General features: G+C 32.5%; 1 protein-coding gene across 1 annotated transcript in view; it reads left to right on the forward strand.

Moving 5' to 3' along the window:
- Positions 1-25,582, forward strand: part of LOC148609942 (uncharacterized) — a 153,547-nt gene that overhangs the window by 22,027 nt on the left and 105,938 nt on the right. The window contains exons 21-54 of the mRNA XM_088541550.1: positions 731-913; positions 1,782-1,985; positions 2,475-2,743; positions 3,361-3,448; positions 4,179-4,346; positions 4,791-4,985; positions 5,646-5,801; positions 6,083-6,226; positions 6,943-7,205; positions 7,812-7,899; positions 8,257-8,376; positions 8,786-8,926; positions 9,727-9,989; positions 10,832-10,913; positions 13,037-13,228; positions 13,653-13,915; positions 14,175-14,265; positions 14,905-15,320; positions 15,879-16,050; positions 16,585-16,731; positions 16,919-17,181; positions 17,881-17,968; positions 18,297-18,461; positions 18,955-19,106; positions 20,520-20,636; positions 20,777-20,867; positions 21,582-21,722; positions 22,355-22,611; positions 22,965-23,049; positions 23,415-23,492; positions 23,908-24,048; positions 24,308-24,576; positions 24,849-24,933; positions 25,262-25,420. Coding sequence (XP_088397676.1) covers positions 731-913; positions 1,782-1,985; positions 2,475-2,743; positions 3,361-3,448; positions 4,179-4,346; positions 4,791-4,985; positions 5,646-5,801; positions 6,083-6,226; positions 6,943-7,205; positions 7,812-7,899; positions 8,257-8,376; positions 8,786-8,926; positions 9,727-9,989; positions 10,832-10,913; positions 13,037-13,228; positions 13,653-13,915; positions 14,175-14,265; positions 14,905-15,320; positions 15,879-16,050; positions 16,585-16,731; positions 16,919-17,181; positions 17,881-17,968; positions 18,297-18,461; positions 18,955-19,106; positions 20,520-20,636; positions 20,777-20,867; positions 21,582-21,722; positions 22,355-22,611; positions 22,965-23,049; positions 23,415-23,492; positions 23,908-24,048; positions 24,308-24,576; positions 24,849-24,933; positions 25,262-25,420 — 5,736 coding nt within the window. The remainder of the gene's footprint in view (positions 1-730; positions 914-1,781; positions 1,986-2,474; positions 2,744-3,360; positions 3,449-4,178; positions 4,347-4,790; positions 4,986-5,645; positions 5,802-6,082; positions 6,227-6,942; positions 7,206-7,811; positions 7,900-8,256; positions 8,377-8,785; positions 8,927-9,726; positions 9,990-10,831; positions 10,914-13,036; positions 13,229-13,652; positions 13,916-14,174; positions 14,266-14,904; positions 15,321-15,878; positions 16,051-16,584; positions 16,732-16,918; positions 17,182-17,880; positions 17,969-18,296; positions 18,462-18,954; positions 19,107-20,519; positions 20,637-20,776; positions 20,868-21,581; positions 21,723-22,354; positions 22,612-22,964; positions 23,050-23,414; positions 23,493-23,907; positions 24,049-24,307; positions 24,577-24,848; positions 24,934-25,261; positions 25,421-25,582) is intronic.

Genomic DNA, 25,582 nt, shown 5'->3' on the forward strand with positions numbered 1-25,582 from the left:
GCACATATACATGATATAGTCATTATATTGTCAAGATATATATGTATTTTCAGATATAAATACAATTTTTATTGTCAGTAAATTGCAATGCTAGCTTTCGCACCTTCAGTTTAACAGTTTCTATGCCAATGTATACATTTTAAACAAAATAAAAGACAGATTGGATAACAAAAAAAGACGAGAATTTCCTGACTTTTTAAAATTTAATTTTTGCTGATGCCATAACAAAAGTTTGGGTTTGGATGGGGGGTGGGTGGGGATGGTTGCAAATAGGGTTGGTCGTGTTACTGGAAACACAATAACTTTTTTAGGCCTAAAGAAAAAGATATTATTTTACATTTCTTATTTCATGTTTTAATAATAACTGCAGATGATCCCATTTTGAATTCATCAGATAAAAATTATTTTGCATTTTTGATTTACCAAAAAAATTACCAAAAATAAAATTACAGTAATCTTTCATTGTATATTCTAACCATAATTCTGATAGTATATCACTTAGGAAAGTACATCAATGCTTTCAAATTTTGCTTAGAGGAAGCAGTAGGGAAGAATTTAAAATGCATGTACAATGTACTATTTGTGTGGTGACATGAGGGAAAAGCTTCCTCTTTTTTTGTGAAAGAATATAATTAAATCTAAAACAGTTTATATACAGTCATTATTGGATTTAAACATCATTTTTTTCTTGTGATCAATGGTCAATGCAAGGGGTCTATATCAATTTTAGGTCAACCCAACATTCCAATATGGCAACTTTCTGGTAACCAAGGACAACAATGGAAGAATGGACAGGCACCAATAGGAGCTCAGACCAAGAGTTACAAAATAGTTTTTGAAGGAAGACGTGGTAATGGACTTACAGGAGACATTGCAATAGATGACATTACTTTCTCACAATCAACTTGTGGAGGTATTTTATTCTGCTTGCAGTCTGAATTTTCATGATTCGCTTTTTATTTTGTATTTACATCATATGTTTGCTCACTTCAATATTTTGTAGGAGTTATTGAAAATTAGCATAACTTCTTGTTAATAGGTTGCAATTCATTTTATTAGTACTTTGTTGTCAGGTCCTTCCAGAGTTTACTTACAGGTGTGTTTACAATTTTTGGAGTCCTTTTGGTGATCTCTGAAAGTATTTTACTATTTTATATTTATGTTATATGTTGGTGTATTTGTTATATTTCACCATATCTAATCTTTTTGTATAAAATCAGTTACATATGTTACTCGATGGGTAATAACGTAGATAACAGATTTATCACTGGCTTTTGTCATTATGTATGAACTAAATTGCAGTGACATTGAAATTATATGTTTTTATTAGGTACAATATTATACAGTATTAAATTAGTTGATTGTATAAGAATTGCTGTTGCCTAATATTTGAATGTTTTTTTAATAATAGGTGGTTTCCAAAAGTAAAAATTTTAATTAATAAAGTGTTGTTAAATACAAAATTACAAGAAATGGCTTCCAATGAAAAATTAAATTTAAATTTATGTCAATTTTGCTTGAAATGGACGTCCAAATGGAAAATTAGATGCCCAGAGATTCTGTTGGTCATGAGCTTATTGCTTTGAGAGGGGGGTATACTGTGTAACTTTTTACGTTATGAAATTTCAAGTCTGCAAATATTTACATTGATTTGCTTTCAGCATACGGCTGAGATTTTTTGCTTTAAATATAACTTTAGTAAATTCTTAGCATGCAGGAATAATTTGTATTGTTCATTGAATTACAAGCCTACAATGATATTTACTTTTATATAATTTCAGTGAATCCCCAGCCTGCAGGAATATTTACCACACCAAGAATTACCACCATACCAGCAACCACACCAAACACAGGTCCTTTCAATTGTAACTTTGACCAAAACTTCTGTAGCTGGACACAAGATAGGACGGATGACTTTGACTGGAAAAGAAAAACAGGTTCAACGACCACCCAGAATACAGGACCTACCACTGATCATTCAGGAAGTAAGATAGCCCATGTATAGATTCTGTTAAAGCACAATTTTTGTTGAAGATTAAATTTTGATAATTTAGGAATTATCCATGAAAGGAAAATTCTAATGATAATAATTTAATTGTCATTTAAATAATATTTTCTCAATTTTAATACCATGAAATTTAATTCTCAGGAAATCAGTCTTTGTTTAAAAAAATACAGAAAAAATTAGATGTACTAGAAAGTGTTGTCTTGAAAAGCATAGACCAAAATCATTTTCTGTGTTTCTATTAAATTGGTCAGCCATATCTTAATTTACGGCTTCCCCACAAGAAAAAATGAAAGGAATGGAAAAAAATTGTTTTAATTTACTTTCAAATAAAAAAATGTAACCATGTTGTACCATAATGCACTTCATTATAGGTCATACAAATCCACAACTGATCTATATGAAAAATCGCAACCTTACTTTGCTCAATATTCAGTTTAATATTTATTAAACTTTTCTTATTTTGTAGGTGGTTCTTATATTTACATGGAAGCTAGTGCCCCAGCCTTACCTGGGCACAAAGTACGACTTGTTAGTCCACAAGTTTCCCCTAGCTCCACTGGACATAAATGTATGACATTCTACTACTACATGTATGGCCGAAATGTTGACAACCTCAATGTTTATGTGCAGACTGGGTTGTCTTTCCCTGGCAACAAGGTTTGGACACGGCAGGGTACTAAGGGACGCCAATGGATTAAAGGAAACATTGATATATCAGCTACTTCTATATTTAATGTAAGTTGAAGTTGTACTGTAAACAAATAATTTTCTTGGTTGCTTATTTTTGCAGATTCTGTCAAAAATATTCTAACATATTAGCAGGTATCAATTTTCGTAGTCTTAGATAAATAATTTGCACTATGTAATGTAAAAAATCAATTTGGGGTTTTATGTTTTGCTCACGAAAATTAATTTGTTAACAGTAAGAAGGTACTGATAAAGATAATCTACGAAAATTTTAACTATCCACAGAGTTTCTAGATGGGATAAAAAAATTAGTGTCCATGATAGAAGGGTGTATTCTATTCCTTCCACTTCCAATATGTGTTACTATTGTCCCCACAAAAATAGTGTGTTAAGAATTTTTCTGTTCTCTTATCTGTAGTTCTTTCCATAACTGGTTCCAGTCCTATTATTTAGTTTGCTAATACAGGTTTTATTGCAACCTTGCTGCAAAGACGTAATCCAAAAAAAAAAAAAAAAAAAAAAATACAGCTATCAATTTTGAGGTCAGTAGGTCAAAAGTAAAGCTTATTGTAGTTGAAAATAAATTTTTGTATCCCAACAGAAATATTTATTAACTCTAATTGTTAGCATTTTAGAATTCTTAACCTTTGACCTTCTGTTTTCAGGTGATATTTGAGGCTACTCGAGGAGCTGGTTACTTAGGAGATATAGCCGTAGATGATATTACAATGACAGATGGACCATGTGGCCAAGGTATGATAAACTTTACTTTTGTGAAAAAACTTTTTCATTGAGGGTCCCAATTTTCATGATTTTTATTTTTTTCCATGCCATGAATGAATATTTCCTTCTTTACTTAAAATATTGATAAAAAAAATTGTCATGACCTTACTATATCCACAAAATAATGCATTTTCAAAACCACAAAAATTGATACCTATGAATAGAAGTACCATAAACAAAAGGTTCTTTTATCTTCTACTTTGAATTGGAAAAAAAACTTTTTTAAAATCTGAATTTTACCTTTTGTATTCATTTTTTCACTGTATATTACTTTACACTTTTGTTAAAATCTGATTCGTTTTTTGTTCCTTGTTTAACCAAGTATACAAAAAAACTATGGGTAATAAAGCCTTTACAGAGGATGGAGAACCAAGAAATTAACATTTGGCCTTAGTAGTTTGTTTTGGTAATTCAAAACATTATTTGAATTTTTTAAAATAAAACATCATGTTTCCAATTAAAGAACAAGAATTGTAACAAATTTACACTTTAAAGCAAGGGTTTGTACTTCCTCCTTTTCAACTCTGGATTTACTGTTATTATTCTTGTTACTGTACAGTGTATTTTGCCAATTTACAATTCCCTGTTCCTAAAAAAAACATCCCTGAATTTGAGTCATTATACTTTAAAGAAACAATTTAAAATCTAACAGCCTGTTATCCACTAATATAAGTACCATTACATTATTTTATTTTAACAGGATCAACCCAAACCAATGGAAATGTCACCTGCAACTTTGAGCCTGCAAATCTGTGTGGATTTAAACAAGAAAGGAATACTGATCAATTTGATTGGAGGCGTAGCTCACGTTCAACATCTTCTACAGGAACAGGACCTTCTGGTGATCACACATATAAAACTGCTGCTGGTATGTAATATGTAACCATAGAAACAAAATTGGAATCATATTATCATTGAAGCAAAAGTGTAAACATGTTTCAAAAGTTGAATTTTATAGAAAATCTTAAGTTCTGTTTGGAGCTGCAAATTACATTTTATACAAATCTGAAGTTACATTTGATATTTTGTTTGAATTTAGAATTCCCCCCCTTTTTTTTTGCCCTTCATTTAAACTTTTGACATAAAATAACATCGATGAATTAAGCTATGTACTAAGGTTAGATAAGTTTTTTGAGACTACACATTTGATTATGGTCAATTTTAGTTATCCCCACAGCAGTTTCACAAAAGGACTATTTAATGACATTTGTGTGTCTGGTATAGGTATTTTCTGGACACAGAACTTAAGCAGAAAACCAATTGTTGCTTAAGCTATGATAAAAATATGTTCATGATGCCATCTGAATTTCAGGACACTACATGTACATAGAAGCATCTGGCAGACGACCAAATGATAAAGCCCGTCTGCTGTCGCCAATTTATAATGGACCTACCCAACCAATGTGTATGAAATTCTGGTATCACATGTATGGCCTTAATATCAATACTCTCAATGTTTATGTCTTAAGAAATGGAGCGAGAGGAACACCTGTGTGGACTAAAAAAGGTTGGTATTTTTGCGGGTAGTTTTTACTTCATTTAAACCTGTCTCAACATAACCTGAATAAACCAGATGCCTGTCATAAAGTAGATTCCTTCTGAAGTGGGGACATTTTAATTTTCATAAATCTTCATAAACCCAACAATTTTTTCAGTCCCAAAAGGGTTTGGTTTAGACATGTTTCCCTGTATTAACTAAAATATGGAATTTTTTTATACCCTATGTGGACTTGTATTCTTGTGTATTCTTTTTAAAAAAGCTTTTGACATGAAAAAGTTATGCAGTAATAGGAAATGATTTTGTATTGAACCGGGAAATTTTTGTGTGTGGTTTTGCGATCACTTTGCACTAATGTCTTAGTTTTCGTGTTACTTGTATTCACAAGAAAATAGTTCAAATGAAATTGCCACAAAAATTTCACAGTTTACAGTTGTTAAACATTGACTGGAAATGTTTGCCAAAATTATCAATCAATTAAAAAGGATTCAGAAATATCTACAGTATCCTTGATCAGCACTGAGAAGCATGAAGTATTGTTATCAGGTTTTATAAAATGCAATTAATTGATCAACAGCAATTTTTGATTGGTTGTTGCTATTAGCCTGCTTGATTTTCGTTTACATGGATGCATACGTACATAAAACGTTTGTGTAAAAATTTTTTCAGGTAACCAAGGAAACCAATGGAATATAGCCTCAGTGAATGTTCAACCAGGTAAAACTGCCTATCAGATAGTTTTTGAGGGAATCACAGGAAATGGTTTCCGAGGAGACATTGCTATTGATGACTACTCAATGACACAAGGGGCTTGTGCTTCTGAAGGTAAATTTTTGTGTTTGAAACTAGTAATTTATTAAAAGTCAATGATTAATGGTTACATTAAATCCATTTCCTCAAAACTCTAAATAATTGATTTTTTTTTTAACACAAAAAGTGGTACAATGAATGTAGGTTATTGAATTATGCAAAAGCATGGTATACATTTGATGTTATGGCAGTGTAAAACAGGAATATTAGCGTAAAGAATTTGTTAAAAAAAAAAACCCACTTGATTACCATTATTACTGCTGTTAACTTTAATGAGTTATATTATCACATTACAGGGAGTTGTGATTTTGAGAAAAGCTTGTGTACTTATACAAATGACCACAGTGGATCTGACAACTTTGATTGGCAGAGACACAGAGGTCGGACCAGTAGTTCTGGAACAGGACCATCTGTTGATCATACCAAAGGAAATGCCCAGGGTAGGTATCTTATGTTCTTTATATTGTAAACCTAGAAATTTTGGTGCAGTCTTCTTATTTCATAATTTCTGTAATCACTGTCCTTTTCTGCTATTTTAAGTTCACGATCATTCCTCAGATTGTATTTTATTGTTCCTCAATGAAAATATTTCGTAATTTAATTTTTGTGTCATAAAGAAAACAGCTATAATCTCACAGCTTACTTTAACAACACTTTCAAAGAGTGATTGTTTTTGTGATTTGATTAAATCACAAATTTAAATTCTTAATGAAAATTAAGTTGGTTGTTGCTCTAATGTAGTCATGGATTCTGAATTCATGAGCCAATTAATTTTTACAATTTAATATTTATCCATTAAAGTATCTTCATTGCATTTCTGAAATTTGTGGTTTAAGAAACCTCTTTAAGAGGATGAAAAATTCACATATTAAATTTTCGTCAATTTAAACTACTTGCAGATGGAATAATTTATGATAAAAATGAAACTCCAAGTAAATTAGCATTCAATTTGATTCAAAATAATAATATGTAGCCTGTATATTTCCTCTCTTTACATTAAGATGTATTATTTGTTTAGTGAATATTGTGTCTCACAATTTTATTGAAACCCTATAATGAGAAGATGTATTAGCATTGATTGTAGATTTTTCTAAATGCAACCACCTCCTAAAATATAATATCAACAAATCCTTAAATTAACTATTGTTTATTTCAGGTTATTATGTATACATAGAAACATCAGCTCCACAGAGACCAGGTTATACAGCTCGGCTGTTAAGTGAAAGTCTCTCATACGATTCTCATAGTTGTATGAATTTCTGGTACCATATGTATGGCAATTCTATAGGAACATTTAGAATCTGGGCACTTTATGAAAACAATCCTAACCCACTCCCTATCTGGGAACTCTCTGGTAACCAAGGCAACAATTGGATGAAAGGTCAGATAATGATTCCTGACAAAAATTCAGATTTCAAGGTAAGAAACATACATAATAACATTTAAAAAATGCTTTGTTTGTACTGAAAATTTATGCATTTTATCAGTATACATTTTTTTTTACGCCAAATTGGAACACTGAGAAACATTTAAAGATATACTGATGCTCAGTGTGTCAGTCTGTCTGTCCTTCCATTCATTTGTAAAATTTTTGAGAATTCTTCAGAATCAATATTCATTTGTTGTTTTTTTCCAAAGCTTGGTGCATACTTAAACCTTAGAAAAAAATATTGAAGTTTATTGACTTTCTAAGTCAAAGTTCAAAGGTAAAAGTCTTTTCAAGTTAGTTCACTTGGTAATAGTCATTTAATCAAAAGAAGACTAATTCTATCCCCTTATAGAACTAGGGTAAGGGACACAACTCTTACAAATCATAGGAATGTTTGTATTCAGCATTTGACATCAATCTCATGTAAGCATCAATGTAACTTGGATTGATTTCATTCTGCTTAAAATGAAAGCTTGTTAGGCTTTGATGAAATTGAATATGATACAAATATATCACTGATTTCAAGAGTTATGTCCCTTACCCTAGGTCTACCTCATTTAATTAACTATTTGATAACTTGCTTATGTCTCTTACAGATAATATTTGAAGGTGTACGAGGAAGTAGTATTCAAGGTGACATTGCCCTGGATGATCTTTCATACTCTAGTTCCCCAGCCTGTCAAAGTAAGTATAGTCAAATCTTCCTATTGAAGACTTTTATAGAAAATATCTAAACCCATATAATTTTATAAATACAGTACAAATTAAAGGATTTTGCTTTTTTCACACTTGCCAACTGTTGACACTTATTAGAGAATATACTCTTGTATTAAGCTTTCGTGTTATCACCTGCAGGTTAAATAATTTATATGTGTGTAACGAGAATTCTTGTTAAATAGCCTTTTGAAAATAGGGAAAAATGAAAGTGACAATTGAAAATTCACTGAAAAAATTTAACCTGGAACTCAAATTGTACATAGCTAATCTAGTTTCCCAAAAAATACAGTTTCATATTAGAATTGTGAATGCAACCTGTTACAGGATTTCCATCGAACGCCAACCCAACTGTGACCCAGGCTCCAACAACAACCATTCCTACAACTAAAGCAACAACACAGAGGAGAACAACACCAAGCACTGTATTGACTACCAAACCTACAGGTGAGTAAGGGAGTATTTAAATCCTATTATCTACCAAACCTACAGGTGAGTAAGGGAGTATTTAGACCTTATCGACTACCAAACCTACAGGTGAGTAAGGGAGTATTTAGATCCTATTGTCTATCTCATTTTGAATACTATTAATGTGTTTATTTAATTTTTTTAATTTTAAAAATTCTACTCAAATATATTTTTTTATATTTCTGGAAAATGCTATCTTCATTAATTTTTTTATATTTTAAAAAATTAGTCTTATTTTTTGCAATTAGAATCTTGGTTTCATATTTTGCAGTGACAAAAGCAATGCAGTAATGTTTAAAATGTATATTAATAAGATAAAGTAGTCCTTTCAAGATCTTTTCAAAATGTCTTGTTAGACAACACTGTGAACTTCTTGCTCTTTATTCAGGTGGCAACAAATTTTCATGTGACTTCAGTTACGATTATTGTGGTTGGTCACAAGACAAAACAGACAACTTTGATTGGACAAGATTTCAAGGCAGAACTCCCTCAACATCGACAGGACCAACTGCTGATCATACCAATGGAAGTAAGTCAATATGTACTTTTCTTGCTTAGGAATAAATCTTCCTTTCCCTTTCAATGAGAGACCATTTAATTGTGCATCTTATAGTTCATACAATTTACATTTATCTGTAATTTTAACTTTTTTTCTTTGATCTTGATGACAAATATTTTTCTATCTCTCCTACATAACAAGATATTCAAAAATATCTGTCAACGCATTGGGAATGATTGTTATGTCATCACACTATAGTTCTGAATGAAAATTACACCAGTAGTGTAGTTGCATCACTCTCTTTTTTTTCTTTTCTAAAAGTACTTTAAAATGATCAGAAATGCCATTATTTGATTACCGAAAATTAGAATATTAGTTACTTTCTATTTGATACTTATAATATTATATGGAATGTCTCGACTTATCTCAGGTTCTCGACAAGATATTCCACGTGATATTTTCAGTATCATAATTGAATGTAAGGATTGTTTTACATTTTCCAAACGAAAGCACTTGATAATAGAGAAGAAAATGAAAGGGGTTTTTTTTGTCAATGAGACAACAACCTTATTAAAGTGTGCGAAAAAAGCAACCGAAGGCAGTCTATTTCTTGATTGTGGATATATATATATATAGGTATAATTTATTTTATAATCACTATTTGTTAATGTTACTTAGTGAAATCGTAAAAATATGAACATTGTTAAAAATCTAATTTTTTATCAATGTAATTTTAAATATAAATTTAGTATGATGTATCAGATTCTATCTTTGAATGACAAAAATTAAAGATTGACTGAATTACAACATGTTCTTTTTTCCATTTGCAGAAGGTTACTACCTGTATATAGAGACATCTGGGCACTCATCTGGACAGAAAGCTCGTCTAATCAGTCCCCAGGTTAACCCAGGACAACAGTCCTGTGTGTCATTCTGGTATGACATGTATGGAGCCAATGTTGATAAACTCAATGTTTACGTCAGGAAGACTACAACCCAGGCACTCGGCTCCCCAGTCTGGTCACGACGTAGGACACAAGGAAACAGATGGATACAAGGGAAATTTAACATCCAAGGACCTGGGCCATTAGTTGTAAGTTTTAGAGCAAGAAATCACTTTTTAAAATCTTCATATCAAATAATGTAAAACAATTCATTTTCAAGAATACTTAGTTTTTTAGTTTTTATACCAATCTAATTTCATGGCTATTTACTATTGTGACTCACACTCTCTCAAAGATGAGTTCTGTTATGAAAAAAACATATGATGGCGATTTATTTTGGCAGTTTTTTTCATTGCTCAAGAAATTAGAGAAAATAAATGGATCAGAAAAAATAGCAGGATTACAGTTCTTTGTGCTTGTAAGAATCAGGCAAAATGGGAAAAATCGGAAACATGCATGTCAAAACCCCGCCGATCTGACAATAAATTTTCACTCAAGGATACTTTCTCTGTTTGAAAAGACCATTATTTGATCTGCATCATTTGCTTTGCTCAGAGATTTTTCAGTAGAATGTTAGACTATGAGATTTTTGAGTTATCTGCCCTTGAAATTTTTTCAGTGCATTTCAGTGAAATTATAATTCACTTTGCCAAAATGGTATGGAAAATCTTGTCTGTTTTCCTTGATTTTGGTAGTGCAAATAGTCAAATTACACTATCAAAATGATGTTTTTTTTTCAAACCATGTTTCACTCACTGCTTGATTCTTACAGAGACTGACACTTAAATATATATATTATGGTATATTGATGTCATTCCAATAGTCCTACAATTTTATGATTATTTAGTGTTTTTCTCAATTGAAGGAGCTCCCTTTGGTTTTCATTATTTTCTGATTTTTAATTTTTAGAGTTATGGAACTTTACAAAGTCAGATCAAATGGAATACATTTGTATAAAAATTTATTTAATGAATTCTTCTTTTAATTTTAGGTGGTGATTGAAGGCACTCGTGGAACTGGTTACCAAGGTGACATTGCCATTGATGATGTGAAGTTAACTTCTGGACCATGTGGTAAGATAGATATACAAGTCAGTGAAACCTCTCTGGATTGAATCCTTTTTGGACAGAAAGAGAAAGATTTGTTTTGTTTAGGGAGGTTTAAAATGTATTGAAATGTAGGGACTTCAGAAAGAATTGGGTCAGAGTTGGAAATAGTAGCCTGCCCACCAGCCCGAGACTGGCTATTTTTTGGCAGGGCTGGCTAATTTTAGCAAAAATCTATGTAGCTATATAGTAAATATATTGAAACATTGTATTCAAGACTGGTTAGAATTTGAGTGAGTTTCCTACCATGATTGGGTTGAGACAGATTTCAGGTTAATCAGGATTCTGTTAAGACAGGTTTTAATGTATTTTCTTAAAATACTTGAGAAAAAAATATTTGTGAAAATGTTACATGCAAAGCACATTTTGATTCTGATATTTTAGAATTTTGAAATTGAGTTTGTGGTTTTAACTTTTAATTTTTATATTATTTAGAATCATGAATAAAGATCTTGTAAACATAGCATTGATTTTAGAAAAAAAACTCAAGTACTTTATTGCTGTCTTGATCACAGTATATTAATATATTTTCATAAGAAGACATAATACAGTCGACTCCACTTAGTCGCATATCGCTTTATTGCATATTTCGGTTATTAGCATAATTTTTTCCCGCACAAAACCATTTCCTATTATTCTATTAGGGAAAAAATCACTTATTTGCATAGGCCTTGCAGGTGCATTTCGGTTTATTGCGTAGAGAATTTTGCGTCATCCAGGTAAAGACAGGTTTTCCCAAATTCTATTTTAAGCCTTCGGGTCATAAATATGTCAATCATATTTATTGTTGTAAAAACTAGATAATCATCAATCAGGAGGTGTTAATAATGGATTAAAAACATAATGGACATAAAAGACAATTTAAATGATTTCTAATTACATTAAAATAAACAAGCACCTAGGTGAACAATGACTTCTGACGACATGCCAAACATCACCTTATGATGCGGCTTGGGGTTTGGCTTGGGGTATTTTTTGTCCCTATTTAAATTCTTCCGACTACAAATGATTATCAATGTAAATTTAATTTTCTTTAATGAGCTGAACAGTTTTTAGTGAGCTTGGGTTACTAGGCATAAATATCAACTGAAAATTAAGTCATTATTCATTCAGTACAATGTCTAATGAAATTGAACTACCCTAAGGTGCCCCATACTATTCACACAGACCATTTCAAAAGCCCACAAACTGCAAACATTGATGAATATTACACTGAATCCTGGCTGAAATATGAAAGATGGGATTTTCTTTCATAGAAAGGTCAGGAAATTACTTGACTATTTATAGATGAGAAACACGTGGTTTTACTTATAAATACACACAACGTAAAGAAGGTCAATAAACAAGACAAACCCAATATATATTATTATTTATTGATAAAAGAACAATACAATGAGAAGGTCTATAACAATTAAATACCAGATCAGAAATGTTGAATAGTGATATCCCCGGTTGATCCACAGTATCGTCATCTTACCTGAACTCACACTTCCGGTAAAATCGTAATTTTGGTTATAAGAATAGCCCGATTATTTGCATAATTTTTACTGGCAAATAGGCTATGCAATTAAGCGGAATCCACTGTACCAAAGGTACTAAGAAGGAGAAGGCCTTTAAATAGACAGCACTGGAATCACAAAAACAAACACAAATACATGTAGAACAAGACGCACATTACAAAAAAATAAAAGGGTATGCATAGAAAAAAAAGAATAGCACAGACTAGGAGACAGTTGCACCTGGTCCATGCTCCCAGTTTTTAGTGGAGTCCAAGTTGCTCATTTACTTTTGTTACTTTGTATGTATTATTTTGGTTATTTTATGTTCTTTGTTGTGTTTTTCTGTTTTCCATGTCTGGTCTTTGTCCCTGGATTACATTTTTAAGTTCTTTTACCAAAAAATTATAATAAAATGGCATTTTGGTCTAGAAAAACAAAATTGAAATGAATGAATGCAATGATTTTTTAATTTAAAATTATAATACGAAAATAAGTCTTTGGGTGCTTAAAAAATATATATGGCAAAAATTTGAAAACAGCATTTGCAAAAATAATTAAACTTCTTTAATCTTATACATTATTCTTTTCTAGGTGGACCAACTGTGTCTCCTACTGGTCCTACGGGCTCTGGATCACTGTCTGCTCTGGCTTGTAATTTCCAGTCAGGTTTTTGTTCATACAACCAGGACAAAACTGAACAGTTTGATTGGACAAGAAAAGCTGGAAGGACAAGCAGCTCCAATACTGGTCCATCAACCGATCATACATTAGGAACATCAGCAGGTACTGTAAACATTTTCACAGGCTTTGTTTATGTGATTTGCCGGGACACTTTCTGTAACTGTAAATATCATGGCCTGTCATTGTAACATCTAAACAAAATTAAAATAAAGAAAACTTTTTTTCATAGGAGATATTTTCTCAGATGTCTGACATTGAATGTAGCCAAATTTACCTGACACAAAAATTTCCAAGGTTACAGTATGTCATAATCATTTGAATGAATGTAACAGCTAATTGTAGTCTTCATTGTAATGGTTAGTGTTTCAGCCTTATATGTATGCCTCACACAGGATTTGGGTCAGAGGAAAGATTAAACTTCCAATTTCATAAGTTTCCTGAAGCTTTGACACATACTTTAGAATATTTTGACTAAATGCACTATATTTAAATTTGAAATATTTCAGTGTTAAATGTATTATTTTAGGTTATTATGTTTACACGGAGGCATCAGCGCCACGTCGCCCGGGAGAAAAAGCACGTCTAATTTCATCACAGGTTTCCTACACAAAGCCAGCCTGTTTGAAATTCTGGTACCACATGTATGGGTCTCAGGTTGGAACATTGAATGTTTATTTACAGCAAGGATCCACAGGAAACTTCGGAGCACCAATTTGGTCAAGAAAGGCCAACCAGGGCAACTCATGGAACATTGCTCAAGTCTCATTAAACCCATCTGCTTCATACAGTGTAAGTACCTGTGATAGTGCAATTGCGAATTCAAGGGGATAACCAGATCAATTCTTACAGTTCAGCTGCATTTACTTTTCTGTGATATTTTGATAGATGCCAGGGTTTTAATTTAGAGATTTAGTTTTACAATCTTGATTGTCAGGTACCTGTTGTTCTTAGTTTGTGGGTTTTTCACATGCATGTTTTAGATTTTTTCTACTTTGCCCGATCCTTACAAAGACTTATACTTGAATTAGGAAAATCAATTATTTTACAGGTTGTATTTGAAGGTGTACGTGGAAATGGAATACAAGGAGATATTGCTATTGATGACATTTCTGTAACCCCTGGAGCTTGTGGTTCAGCAGGTAAGAGATGCCTGACAATTTTGTAGGGTATTGATCTTGCTCACACTCCACAATTCCCTTGTCCTAATTTTGACTCCGAAAGATCCACTGATACCAAATTAGGTATGTGGCTTTATGTTGGTTAGGCTTATGATTTTGGTTACTGTCAGATATCCACCTGATGTATGAGTTGGAGTGTACTAGTATCTAGCATGACATCTTGTTCAACTTCATTTTCATTTTACCCCTATAGCAGATTATAAAAAAAAATTACAAATCTTGAAATTTGAGACTGCACTAGTCAAACCCTATAAATTTAATCCTGTACCATTGAAACATAAAACAAGCACTGGACTTGTATTACCTGGAATGAGGTGGGGTTCTAAAACAATCTGGAAAAGATTTATTTTAAAAGGTTAAGCTGAGGCCATGCCAAGCTAGTTAGAGGCAGGAGAAATGCTGTAAAAGCCCCATGTCCTTTCAGAGGATAACAGGAAGAGACATTGTTAGAGGCTAAAAATTGCTTTCTTGTACAGATATGAACTTCTGTATTCTAAATTTGTCAGTTATAGTTCTGTTTTTAGTTACTTTTGTTTTGCTTTTTGGCAGTTTGTGTCATATTTTGGAACTTGCCTATTATGTAACAACCAAATTCTGCAGGTGCCTGTAACTTTGATAAGAGAAACCTATGCACATGGACAAATAGAAGGGACGATGATTTTGATTGGATAGTTCAACACAATGGCACTCCAAGTAGTAGCACAGGACCATCAAGAGATCACACATTAGGGAATAGCAAAGGTTACTATGTGTACATTGAAACCAGTGCTCCAAGGCGTGTAGGACAAAAGGCCTCCCTTCAGAGTGTATCTTTCCCACCAAACACGAACAGTCCAATGTGTTTCAAATTCTGGTACCATATGTATGGTCGTACTGTAGGGACACTTAATGTTTACTTAGTAACTAATATGACAGCTTCATCAGCTTCAACAACAAAACTATGGACTCTGAAAGGAACTCAAGGAAACCGCTGGTTATCTGCTCAGTTTGCTGTTCAAAGTTCTACTGGTTACCAGGTAAAAGTCCCAGTGTTAAACGTACCGAGAATAACAGTATTTTTGGATACTTGTTACTGTGTTTTTAAAGGAAGTCCCTATAACGTGTATCATATGTCTAAGAACAGTTGTTTATTTACATCTTGCCAACATTTCAGAAATAAGTCTACAGTATGATTTATTCAGTCCTTTGGAGTGGCATATAGGGAATGACTGTACAGTTAAACCTGTCTTAAGTGACCACCTGTATTCATCAATAACCCGTCTTAGTGACCACCTGTATTCAGCAATAACCTGTCTAAAAATATCCCTATGAAGGACATTCCTTGTTCAATTAAACTGTATGTAAATATTTCCTGTCTTATGCTGTCCTTTAAAAGTCAATTAAAACAGATTTAACTCCACTGTTGAATATCTTTTGTTTGATATCTCTACCCCACCCCCATCTCCACAAATAAATAAAAAAAAATCCAAACCCTCAAATTTACACTAAGTATATAGTTTTACAACAAGCTTGATATCAGTTTTATCTGTTTCACCATTCATTGCAGAAAATAAATAGGCATTTTTTTGTTGTAGATTGTGTTTGAAGGTATTGTAGGAGGAACTGTTTATGGAGATATTGCTCTTGACGACCTTAAATTTGTTAATGGCAGATGTGGTACTACTCCCTCCAAAGCAAGACCCCCTAATCTGTCAACCACAGTCCCACCAACTACAGCTGCTACCACCCCTGTAACTGCAACATCAGGTAGGTAATTTTGATCCACTCAGTGAGTGGGTGGTATAATGGGATCACCTAGCCTACCATTCTGTCCGTCCATTATTTTTACTGCATTCTGTTTGTCAGATTTAGTCACAATGGATGGATTGACTGCAAATTTGGTAAATAGCTTTATGAACATGTAGATGGAAATATGATGTAAGCAATTGTGGTAACAGTTAGATATCAACTTCCTGTCGGTATACTTACTAGGAGAATGTGTCCAACTTGATGTTATGAAATCATGATAAGATATTTTGCTTTGGTAGGCAGTTCAATGAATCATGGGTCAGAGGTCAGGGGTTAAAGAGTTGCTTTAGTTTTCTGTAAGGTAGATTGAATAGTAGGATGTATCATGTTGAATGACATTTTTTTTTCAAGCTAAAACTGTTTACTACATGTATAAGCTTGAATTTATGCCCTTGTTAGGATGATCAATACTACGAAAAGAGTCTTCGTCAAAATCTCAAAAGCTTCATTTAGTTTTCAAATTGTCAACTGTCAATTTACTTCTTTTCACAGTTGGAGGAGCATTTAACTGTAACTTTGAAAGTAACACTTGTGGATGGTTACAAGCTGCTGGAGATACAAGGGGATTTGATTGGATAAGACACCAAGGGAGAACATCATCATCTGGCACAGGGGCTTCTGCAGACCACACCACTGGACGTAAGTAGTTGCCCCCCTTAATTCTGAAAAAAAATGTAAAAAAAGAGAAATTTAGTTGGTAAATGATAGTTTTTAAAATTTTGGTGCATTTTTGTTTTTTTCTAAGTAATGGTAAATAACAACTGGCATTTTTTTGTGATTTTCTTACACTATAAACAGTTTGAACATGTTTTATATATCTGTTTAGATGGATATTACATGTACATTGAGGCTTCTGGAAGTAGAAAACTTGGAGATAAGGCACATTTAGAAAGTCCAAAAGTTACAGCCGACCCCTCAACCAAATGTCTCAGATTCTGGTATCATATGTATGGGGCCACAATTGGTCAGCTGAATGTTTATACAAGAGCTGGTGCTAGTTTAGGTCCTGCAATCTGGACACGACAAGGAACACAAGGGAACAAATGGATACAGGGACAAGTTGTTATCAACAAGACATCTGATTTTACAGTAAGTATGGAGCATTTAGAAATTGTTTTAAAATACTGATAAATATGACATTTTTGTGGTTGTTCCTCAATGGGTAAAATGATGCAACATAAATGGCCATCCTGTGATTAAACAGTGATCAGTGGGAGTGTCTGTGATTTATTTCTATTCTAATAGGCTAATTTTTTTTCATATCTTTTAGAAAACACAGCTAATGTGTTGCATAAAACAGCAAATATATTCGAGCAAAATTCTGTTCTGTAATTGGTTTATTGGATAAAACTTATCTCTAACATCAGAAATAAGACTGTCATATATGACGTTGGTCATATGATCATCAAAATTTTACCACAACTGATGTCTAGAATCACGTCATATAAGAATATAGTTTAGAAATAGCAATTGTGACACAAATACAGAAATATTTGCACCAATAGGAAATGCATGGCACTTTAACATGTGTGTCTTCTGTTTTATTAATAATCAACCACACTAACAGCTTGCATTCCTTTTTAAGATACTAATCAATTTTCTGAAATTATTTCAGCTGAATTTTACTTTGCATGGGATTAACATGAATTTCAGGGAATGCTTACTTCATGTGAATTTAATATGAAGAAAATTTGCAAGTGTATTAAATACTTAAAATTACCTACATCATTTGAATGAAATTAATTTCCAATATATTGTTTCAATTCTTTGAAATTAATTTAATTTTAGGTTGTATTTGAGGGTGTACGAGGACGAAGCTACCAAGGAGACATAAGTCTGGATGATGTTTCATTGGCAAATAATGATGATTGTTCAGGTACTATTAATAGTCTCTTTATCACAGAGATATTTTCATAATATGTTGTACATCTGAGTGAGCTCCTTGGATAGAGAATGAAATGGTTCATATGTCCTATAAGACAAGTAAGAATATTCCTGGGGTCATAACTGAACTCAGTGAAGGCTGAATGGTCAATTTGTTGGGCCTTTTTTGACCCCATTTTAGAAAATCCATTTTTTCTGATCTTGTAGTATCCCTTGTTTAAGTAAACCAATCTAGTGCACCACTATAAAATCAGACACACCCTTTTCTGTGTTTCATTAGAAAATATTCTAATATATTTGGAATCAAAATGTTATTTTAGGAAACCCTACAGGTGCACCAACATCATGTAACTTTGAAGACCCACTAACAAAGTGTCAATACACTCAGGATAAAACAGACCAATTTGATTGGACAAGAAAGTCAGGTCGTACGTCAAGCCAAGGAACTGGTCCTTCTGCTGATCATACGTATGGAACAGGAGCAGGTAACTTAACAATTCTACAATTTAATTTTATAAACTTTTGCCTCTTTGTAAACAGAAAAAAGATCAATTTTATCAGTGCAGGATAATATAACATTATTGTGATCACCATCACTTTCTACTATGAAAGTATTTTTGTTCACGGGGTATCTATTTTCATGGTTTTCCTTGATCTGGTAAACCACAAAATTTGATATCATACAAAAAGGAAATGTCTCATTCATTTGTTAGATGGGGTTGTCAAATCCTCAAATTCAAGAGTCTATCAATTAACATTTTTTTTCCTAAACCATGAAAATCTGTACCCACAAATAAAATGACTGTTTCAGTGAAAATATTTTGTATTAATCACCTAAATACATATATGTCACTGACAGCTTAAAAAAAAAGACACAACGGAAGGTAAACACAAAATAATTTAGTTTCACTAGTTCTGCTCATTTCTTGTATAAAATTTCTATATAGTTAAACATGCATATACTACAATATTTCCCAGGACATTACATGTATATTGAGGCATCAGTGCCTAGGAACCCAGGTCAGAAGGCAAGACTTCTTACTCCTCAGTACCCAGCTACACAGTCACCACAGTGTATGACATTCTACTATCACATGTATGGCAAAAATATAGGATCTCTCAATGTCAGGGTATGTAAATACAAAAATACAGAAATGTAAATGTTACAAATTTACATATGCTGTACTCATGTTTCAAGGAGTAACATCTCATCATCAGTGTTGTATTCAAATACTGTAAATATATTAATTTTTGCGGTTTCTAATTTTTCACAGATTCTGTCAAGTGAACATATTTGTGGGTATCAATTTTCTCAATTTCAAAAGTGATAAGTTATAAAGTGTAAAAAATCAATTTTGTTGACATTATTTTTTCCGGTTTTCTGTCCATCTCGAAAAAAAAAACGAAAATTTATAAGTTTACAGTATACAAGAAGATCTAAATCCAAATGTTGTTTTATACAAGAATTACTCAAAATCTGGGTCATTGTCAGGTTATCTAGGATTATTATTACTTTGATGTCATTGTCTCACTGACAATTTTGCGAGCTCTTTATTTCTTCAGGATAAAGCTTAAATATTTACATATTTTCCTGTCATCAGAAACAATCTTAGTCTGTCTGGACAACTTGAGTGTTTTGTTTGAGTACCTAATATTTTGTATTTTTTTGTCAACCTCATTTTTTTAAAACAGTTTTAAACCTGTTATGTATGTACGTACAATGTGCAACAATACCGAAATTAATTCTATTCTTCACATTAATTGTTAAGGCTGTTTACCAGCTCATTTGCTACTTTTTAAGTTGCTAATACTATTACCAACTTCTTGCACTCGTAATTTTAGTACTGTTTATTTGCATATGATTTGCATAATCATATATTACTATGCCACCGTATGTTGCAGATGAGTGCCATAGAACCATCATTTGTAGCTTTGTAGATCAAAATATACCTCTTAAATTCATACACCTGTGTTCTACGTGTGTTTTTTACTTGTATGAGAGCGGGAAATGATCGGATAATATTGAACTTTCTGTAATATAGCTGAGAAATGCCTAGTCTCCAATTCACAGGTTGGCAGTTACACTCAGGTTATCACAGTTACAAAGTCACCAGTTTTTAGAGCATATTGAAACTTCTGTTGAGATTGTACCATTATGGACTCCGACCCGAAGTTTGCCAATCTTAGCCGATTGACGAACTGTTCTTTTAAAAATTCTGAACCAAGTCCATACATATATCTATGCCAGGGTATATGGTGAAAATGAAAAAAATCACTGATTGATTGGGTGTTAAGTTTAATAGAATATTGAATTCGCCCGGATGAAAGGCAAAATCAATGGCATGTAATATTTAATGATTGGCGACTTCGAAGACTTCAGTCTTTTATCTTATTTAGGTAGTCAATACTCCACCCTCTTTCCCCAAAAATTTATTCCAAACCACGCTAATAAAATCAACAAACTTTATCAGAAAACAAAGAAAGGTTCTTCACAGTATATTTAATGAAATAAATTATTAAGGAAGTGTCTCTCTTCTCTTTAGATGAAAGTAAACAATGCATTTGGAAGTAACATCTGGTCAAAGGCTGGAGATCAAGGGAACAAATGGAACATGGCTCAGGTCACACTTTCACTACAGTCTGTGAGACAACAGTATCAGGTAAGCTATAAATATCTAAATATATAAGTCTTCATATTCCTAGAGTCATTTTTGTTTTTATTTTCATCACGATAAAGTTTACATATGTGTTGATAATAACTTCACAGTAACACAAATCTAATCTTGCTTGTATTTATCAGGTGGCCTTTGAAGGAGTTAGAGGAAATGGTTACCTAAGTGATATTGCTATTGATGATGTGAAAATAACAACTGGTGCCTGCTCATCTCCAGGTTTGTATTACAGCGAGTAAAATAGTTAACTTCAGGAAAAAGGGCTGGTCTTCTACAGACTGAATAGCTTTTACCTGACGAAATGTCGTTGATAGTATATTACTGGACAATTAACAAAGAGATTTTAAATTTCTCTTATTTCATTTTAAAAGTTTGATAGAAAGTTTAAATCTCATTGTTAACTGTTCAATTAACTGCCTCACGAAGTTCATCAGGTGATTGTCATATAATCAAGGGAAGATAACTCTATTCCCAGAAGTTAACTACATTTATGTTTATTTCTGCATATATTGTTGTAGTTTACTTTGTATAAGACAAGATCTGTTAATATTTAATTTCGTATTAATATTAATATTCCAATTGTTGATTTTAGAAACTTGTTTTTTCTAAATTTTTTAAAACCATTTTTATGTTTTGGATCAACTAAGCAATTACATCATTTTAATGCCCTTAAACATGTAAGACTATAAAAACATCACCCTACCATGGTATCATTTCTCCTTACTTTGCTGGATTGGAAAAGTCAATTCACTCTATCATTTTGAATTGTGGTAAGCCTAGATGTGTCATATTGTTTTTGCTATAACATTTTTGCATATTAATTGTAGATTAACATCCAAGTTATTAGTTTGACATTTATAGGTGTAGTGGAATTTATAATCATACTGGTACTATAATACATCTTACTTTAAAATATCTGTTTTTGATATACAGGAACTTGCAGTTTTGAGAAAGGACTATGCACTTGGCAGAATGTCCAAAGTGGGGATGATTTTGATTGGATATCAAGGAGTGGTGGCACAATTTCTGGAAGAACTGGACCAGCTAGTGATCATACTTTAGGAAATGCCATAGGTATGCTCTAGTCATGCCTTTGATTCTGAATACTCAATTTTAAAATGCATATAATATTTAGGAAATATTTCAAATTTGAAAATGGTCTTATTTGTCAAGCAATATGTAGTAGGATCACGTCAAAGGTTTTGAGTTCGTTACCTTGCTGAGTCTTTACAAAAAATCTTAAAAATTCGTAGTCACAACACTCCTCCATATTGCCTAAAGGAGATACAGTGGTTGACGGATATGAAATATGGTGACATACATGTACTTACTAAAAGCTGTTGACACTTCAGCTAAATCTATCGGAGTTAAACAATCAGTTAAGCAATCTCTATCTGTTACTTTGAAACAAATTATTTTTTTCAAGCAATTCATTTTCGCTAATTTTGGAAGTGGCAAGAAAAAAATCATGAAAAAAAAATTGTTCTGATTAAGTGCCTAAATTTCCACATTCATTTATGTGATGGAGTTGTTGCATCAATTCAAGAATCTATGAACTAACTTTTTTATTTAAATTACTGAAGTTGGTATCCACAAATAAGAGTACTGTCATAGAAGTAGTGAAATTGAAGTGATTTCCTGAAAGATGAAAATAAGTGGGTTAATAGTATTCAATCTCAATCAATCAACTATTTACTTTGTTTCAGGTAAATACATCTACTTGGAAGCCTCAGCTCCAAGAGTTCAAGGTGACAAGTGCTGGCTTCAGAGCCAGAGATTTGGGGCTACAAAAGGATCCTGTATTAGTTTCTGGTATAATATGAATGGCGCTAACATTGGAACCTTGAATGTTTATGTGGCGTATTCTACTGGCGGAAACTCAACTGTTTGGACTTTAAGCAGTGATCAAGGCGCCACCTGGAAGAATGGACAAGCACCACTAATGTCTAATGTAGCATATTCTGTAAGTTTTAGTCCATCGTAGAGGTCTGCAGCTAACTATCTTTAAAAGTCTGTATAATACAATGGCCATACTTTCTGTATCTTAAATTGTATGTTTTATATTTATGTCCAATTTCTCTGATAGTCAATTATATGTAGGTGTCATAAAGTAAGATTAGTACAGACATGGACAGCATCATTGATTCAATGCAACTTTTTACTCATTGATTATTCTCATCCTAAAATGCTTGAAATATCTGCCAATTGTTGTTTAGCCACAATCAATCAATCAATCAATCAACTAACAACATCTTTGGTAAGTCACTATAGTTCTATGGTTTTGTGTGTTGTCTACATTTTTCCTTTTCATTACAGATCGTTATAGAAGGTCTGAGAGGGAATGGATATGCAGGAGACATTGCTATTGATGATCTCAGTGTATCTAACTCACCTTGTGGAGGTAGGTTTAGAAAAGAGTGGAGACACTTAGGGTAACATCAAACCTTAGATATTAAGATTGTGAATATATTGGTAAAAAATGTCATGGTATAAAGTATTATTTTGTTTTAGGAATACAATTTTTATACTATAAATACAGTTCAATCAACATTTAAAAAATTATTTTTATTCTAGGGCCTGTTTGAGGTCTTATCTTCTCCTTTCCTTTGTTAGTTCTCCATAAACAAGTGAAGAAATTTGTTTTGTTTGTAGGAACAGAAACCATGCATTAAATCAAAATATGTTGTCTACAATGAGTAAAATATGATAGAATTTGTCCTTAGTTATCTCTAACCTTGAATTGACCTTTGTACTTTTTATTTTCAGTCCAACCATCTAATGCTCAACCAGTCAACCAAACAGGAACAGTTCCTCCTCCTCCTACAACAGGGGGATCAACTTCAGGTACACATTTAGTCTGATTGGGCACTGTAAGTCAAGAAATTTTAGGATGTTTATATTAGAATTGACTTTGTTTAGAGTATAGTAACAGAATCAGACTTTGGCCTAAGGTACTAGTTTAAATGATGAATGCATACAAGGATTTTTGTTTTTACACAGTCTTTTGGCCATTGGAAAATTCTTCTTATTTGTAATAGAAGTGAATGATAAAAGGTTTTATTGTTCTTATTTCATGTAAAAATGGCTATGTGTTTATTGGAATATTACAGAAAGTTGAACCACATTGTACCAAAACTACATAGACTTTGGTCCAATCCATTGCATACATATGCCCACAATAAATACAGCATCTACTTAAGAACCATTTTCCTTGGTATACCCATTATTATTGTGTTCGAATCTTTACATTTTATTTTAGCCCCAGGGTCATTCAACTGTCAATTTGACTATGGACCTTGTGGATGGACTCAGGATAAATCTGACGTCTTTGATTGGACCAAGCGTTCAGGTGGAACTGACACCACTGGGACTGGACCAAAAGGCGACCATACTTCTGGATGTAAGTATTACTCATATAACTCTTTCAGATCTCACTTATGAACTCACTTTACAGATAATCGACTGATAATGAGTCATAATCATCATTTTAGTAAAGACTGAAAGATTTTGGAAAAGACAATATTTTATGACCTTGTCTTACTATATTGCTTTAGATGCTGTAATGCAAAATATTTTCTTCAGAACTTAGTTTTCATTTACTTTACTGCAAGAAAAAAAGGGTGGCATATATTTGTGTATCTTTATTTACTCATTTTCAGCTGGAGCCTACTACTACATAGAATCATCCAGTCCAAGGAGAATAAACGACACTGCACGATTTATCAGTCCAATTCAGATTGCTTCTGCAAGCAGTACTCCTTACTGTGTTACATTCTGGTACCAGATGTACGGCTCTCATGTCAACATGCTGAATGTCTATCTGAAATATGGCAGTAATTTAGGCTCACCCATCTTCACTAAACAGGGTTCACAAGGACAGCCATGGAAACAAGGACAAGTGACAATACAACCAAGAGCTCCATATAATGTTAGTAGATTAAAGTAACTTTGTAAATAAGATATCAAAGAACTGATGTGGTAACTGTTGAAAACAAGACTATCAACAGAAAATAGTCTGCTTAAAATCATAAAGAATATTGTTATTGATACTTGTGTTGTTTTATTTTTGAATTGTTTTTGAAGGATTGACCAGAATCAGTCGCCATGGTGACATTTGTATTGTTATATTTTTTATAATGTATTTTGAAGGATTGACCAGAATCAGTCACCATGGTGATATTTGTATTGATTTATTTTTAGATTGTATTTGAAGGATTGACCGGAATCAGTTACCGTGGTGATATTTGTATTGATGATGTCACTCTCAACCAAGGACCATGTCAATGTAAGAATTTGTTTCCATTGTTAAACCTCTTCATTAATAAAATGACCCCACCCTTCAATGGATCCCTTTAGTTTTAATTAACCATAATTTAATGTTTCAGTAATTTATACCAGTTGACAAATATTGATATGTCAGTTAAAGATCTTAATGGTTGCTTTTATCATGGATATTAGTTGAAATTAATGTTATATCTAATATGATTTTCAAAGACATTTTTCTCAGTGAAATAAAGATTTACTCTAGTTTAAATTATAAATGACAACATTTCATTTTTCTAAAAAGTGTTCAAAATACATGTATTTAATCTAATTTCATATTTTTATTTCAGCTGTTGGCCAGCCAGCATCATGTAATTTTGAAAGTTCAAATTACTGCGGATATACACAGGAGAAAACTCAGGATAATTTTGATTGGACTAGAGCTACTGGCCAAACTGGTTCTACTGGAACTGGCCCAACTAATGACCATACATATGGAACACCAGTTGGTATGTTAAATAAATCAAGTAGTTAGGCCATTTAAAACTTATTTTTAGGTTCTCATGCAACTTTCAATGAAGGAAAGGAAGCATTTTTTCCACCTTTTAATTGCCTCAAAATATGATTAGGGTGTTATTTTACATTGTATATTGCCACCCCCCCCCAAAAAA

The sequence above is a fragment of the Perna viridis genome, chromosome 8 (assembly GCF_037379345.1).
Source record: "Perna viridis isolate PV_CMFRI_1.1 ecotype Kerala chromosome 8, ASM3737934v1, whole genome shotgun sequence".
In the NCBI taxonomy this organism is placed as follows: domain Eukaryota; kingdom Metazoa; phylum Mollusca; class Bivalvia; order Mytilida; family Mytilidae; genus Perna; species Perna viridis.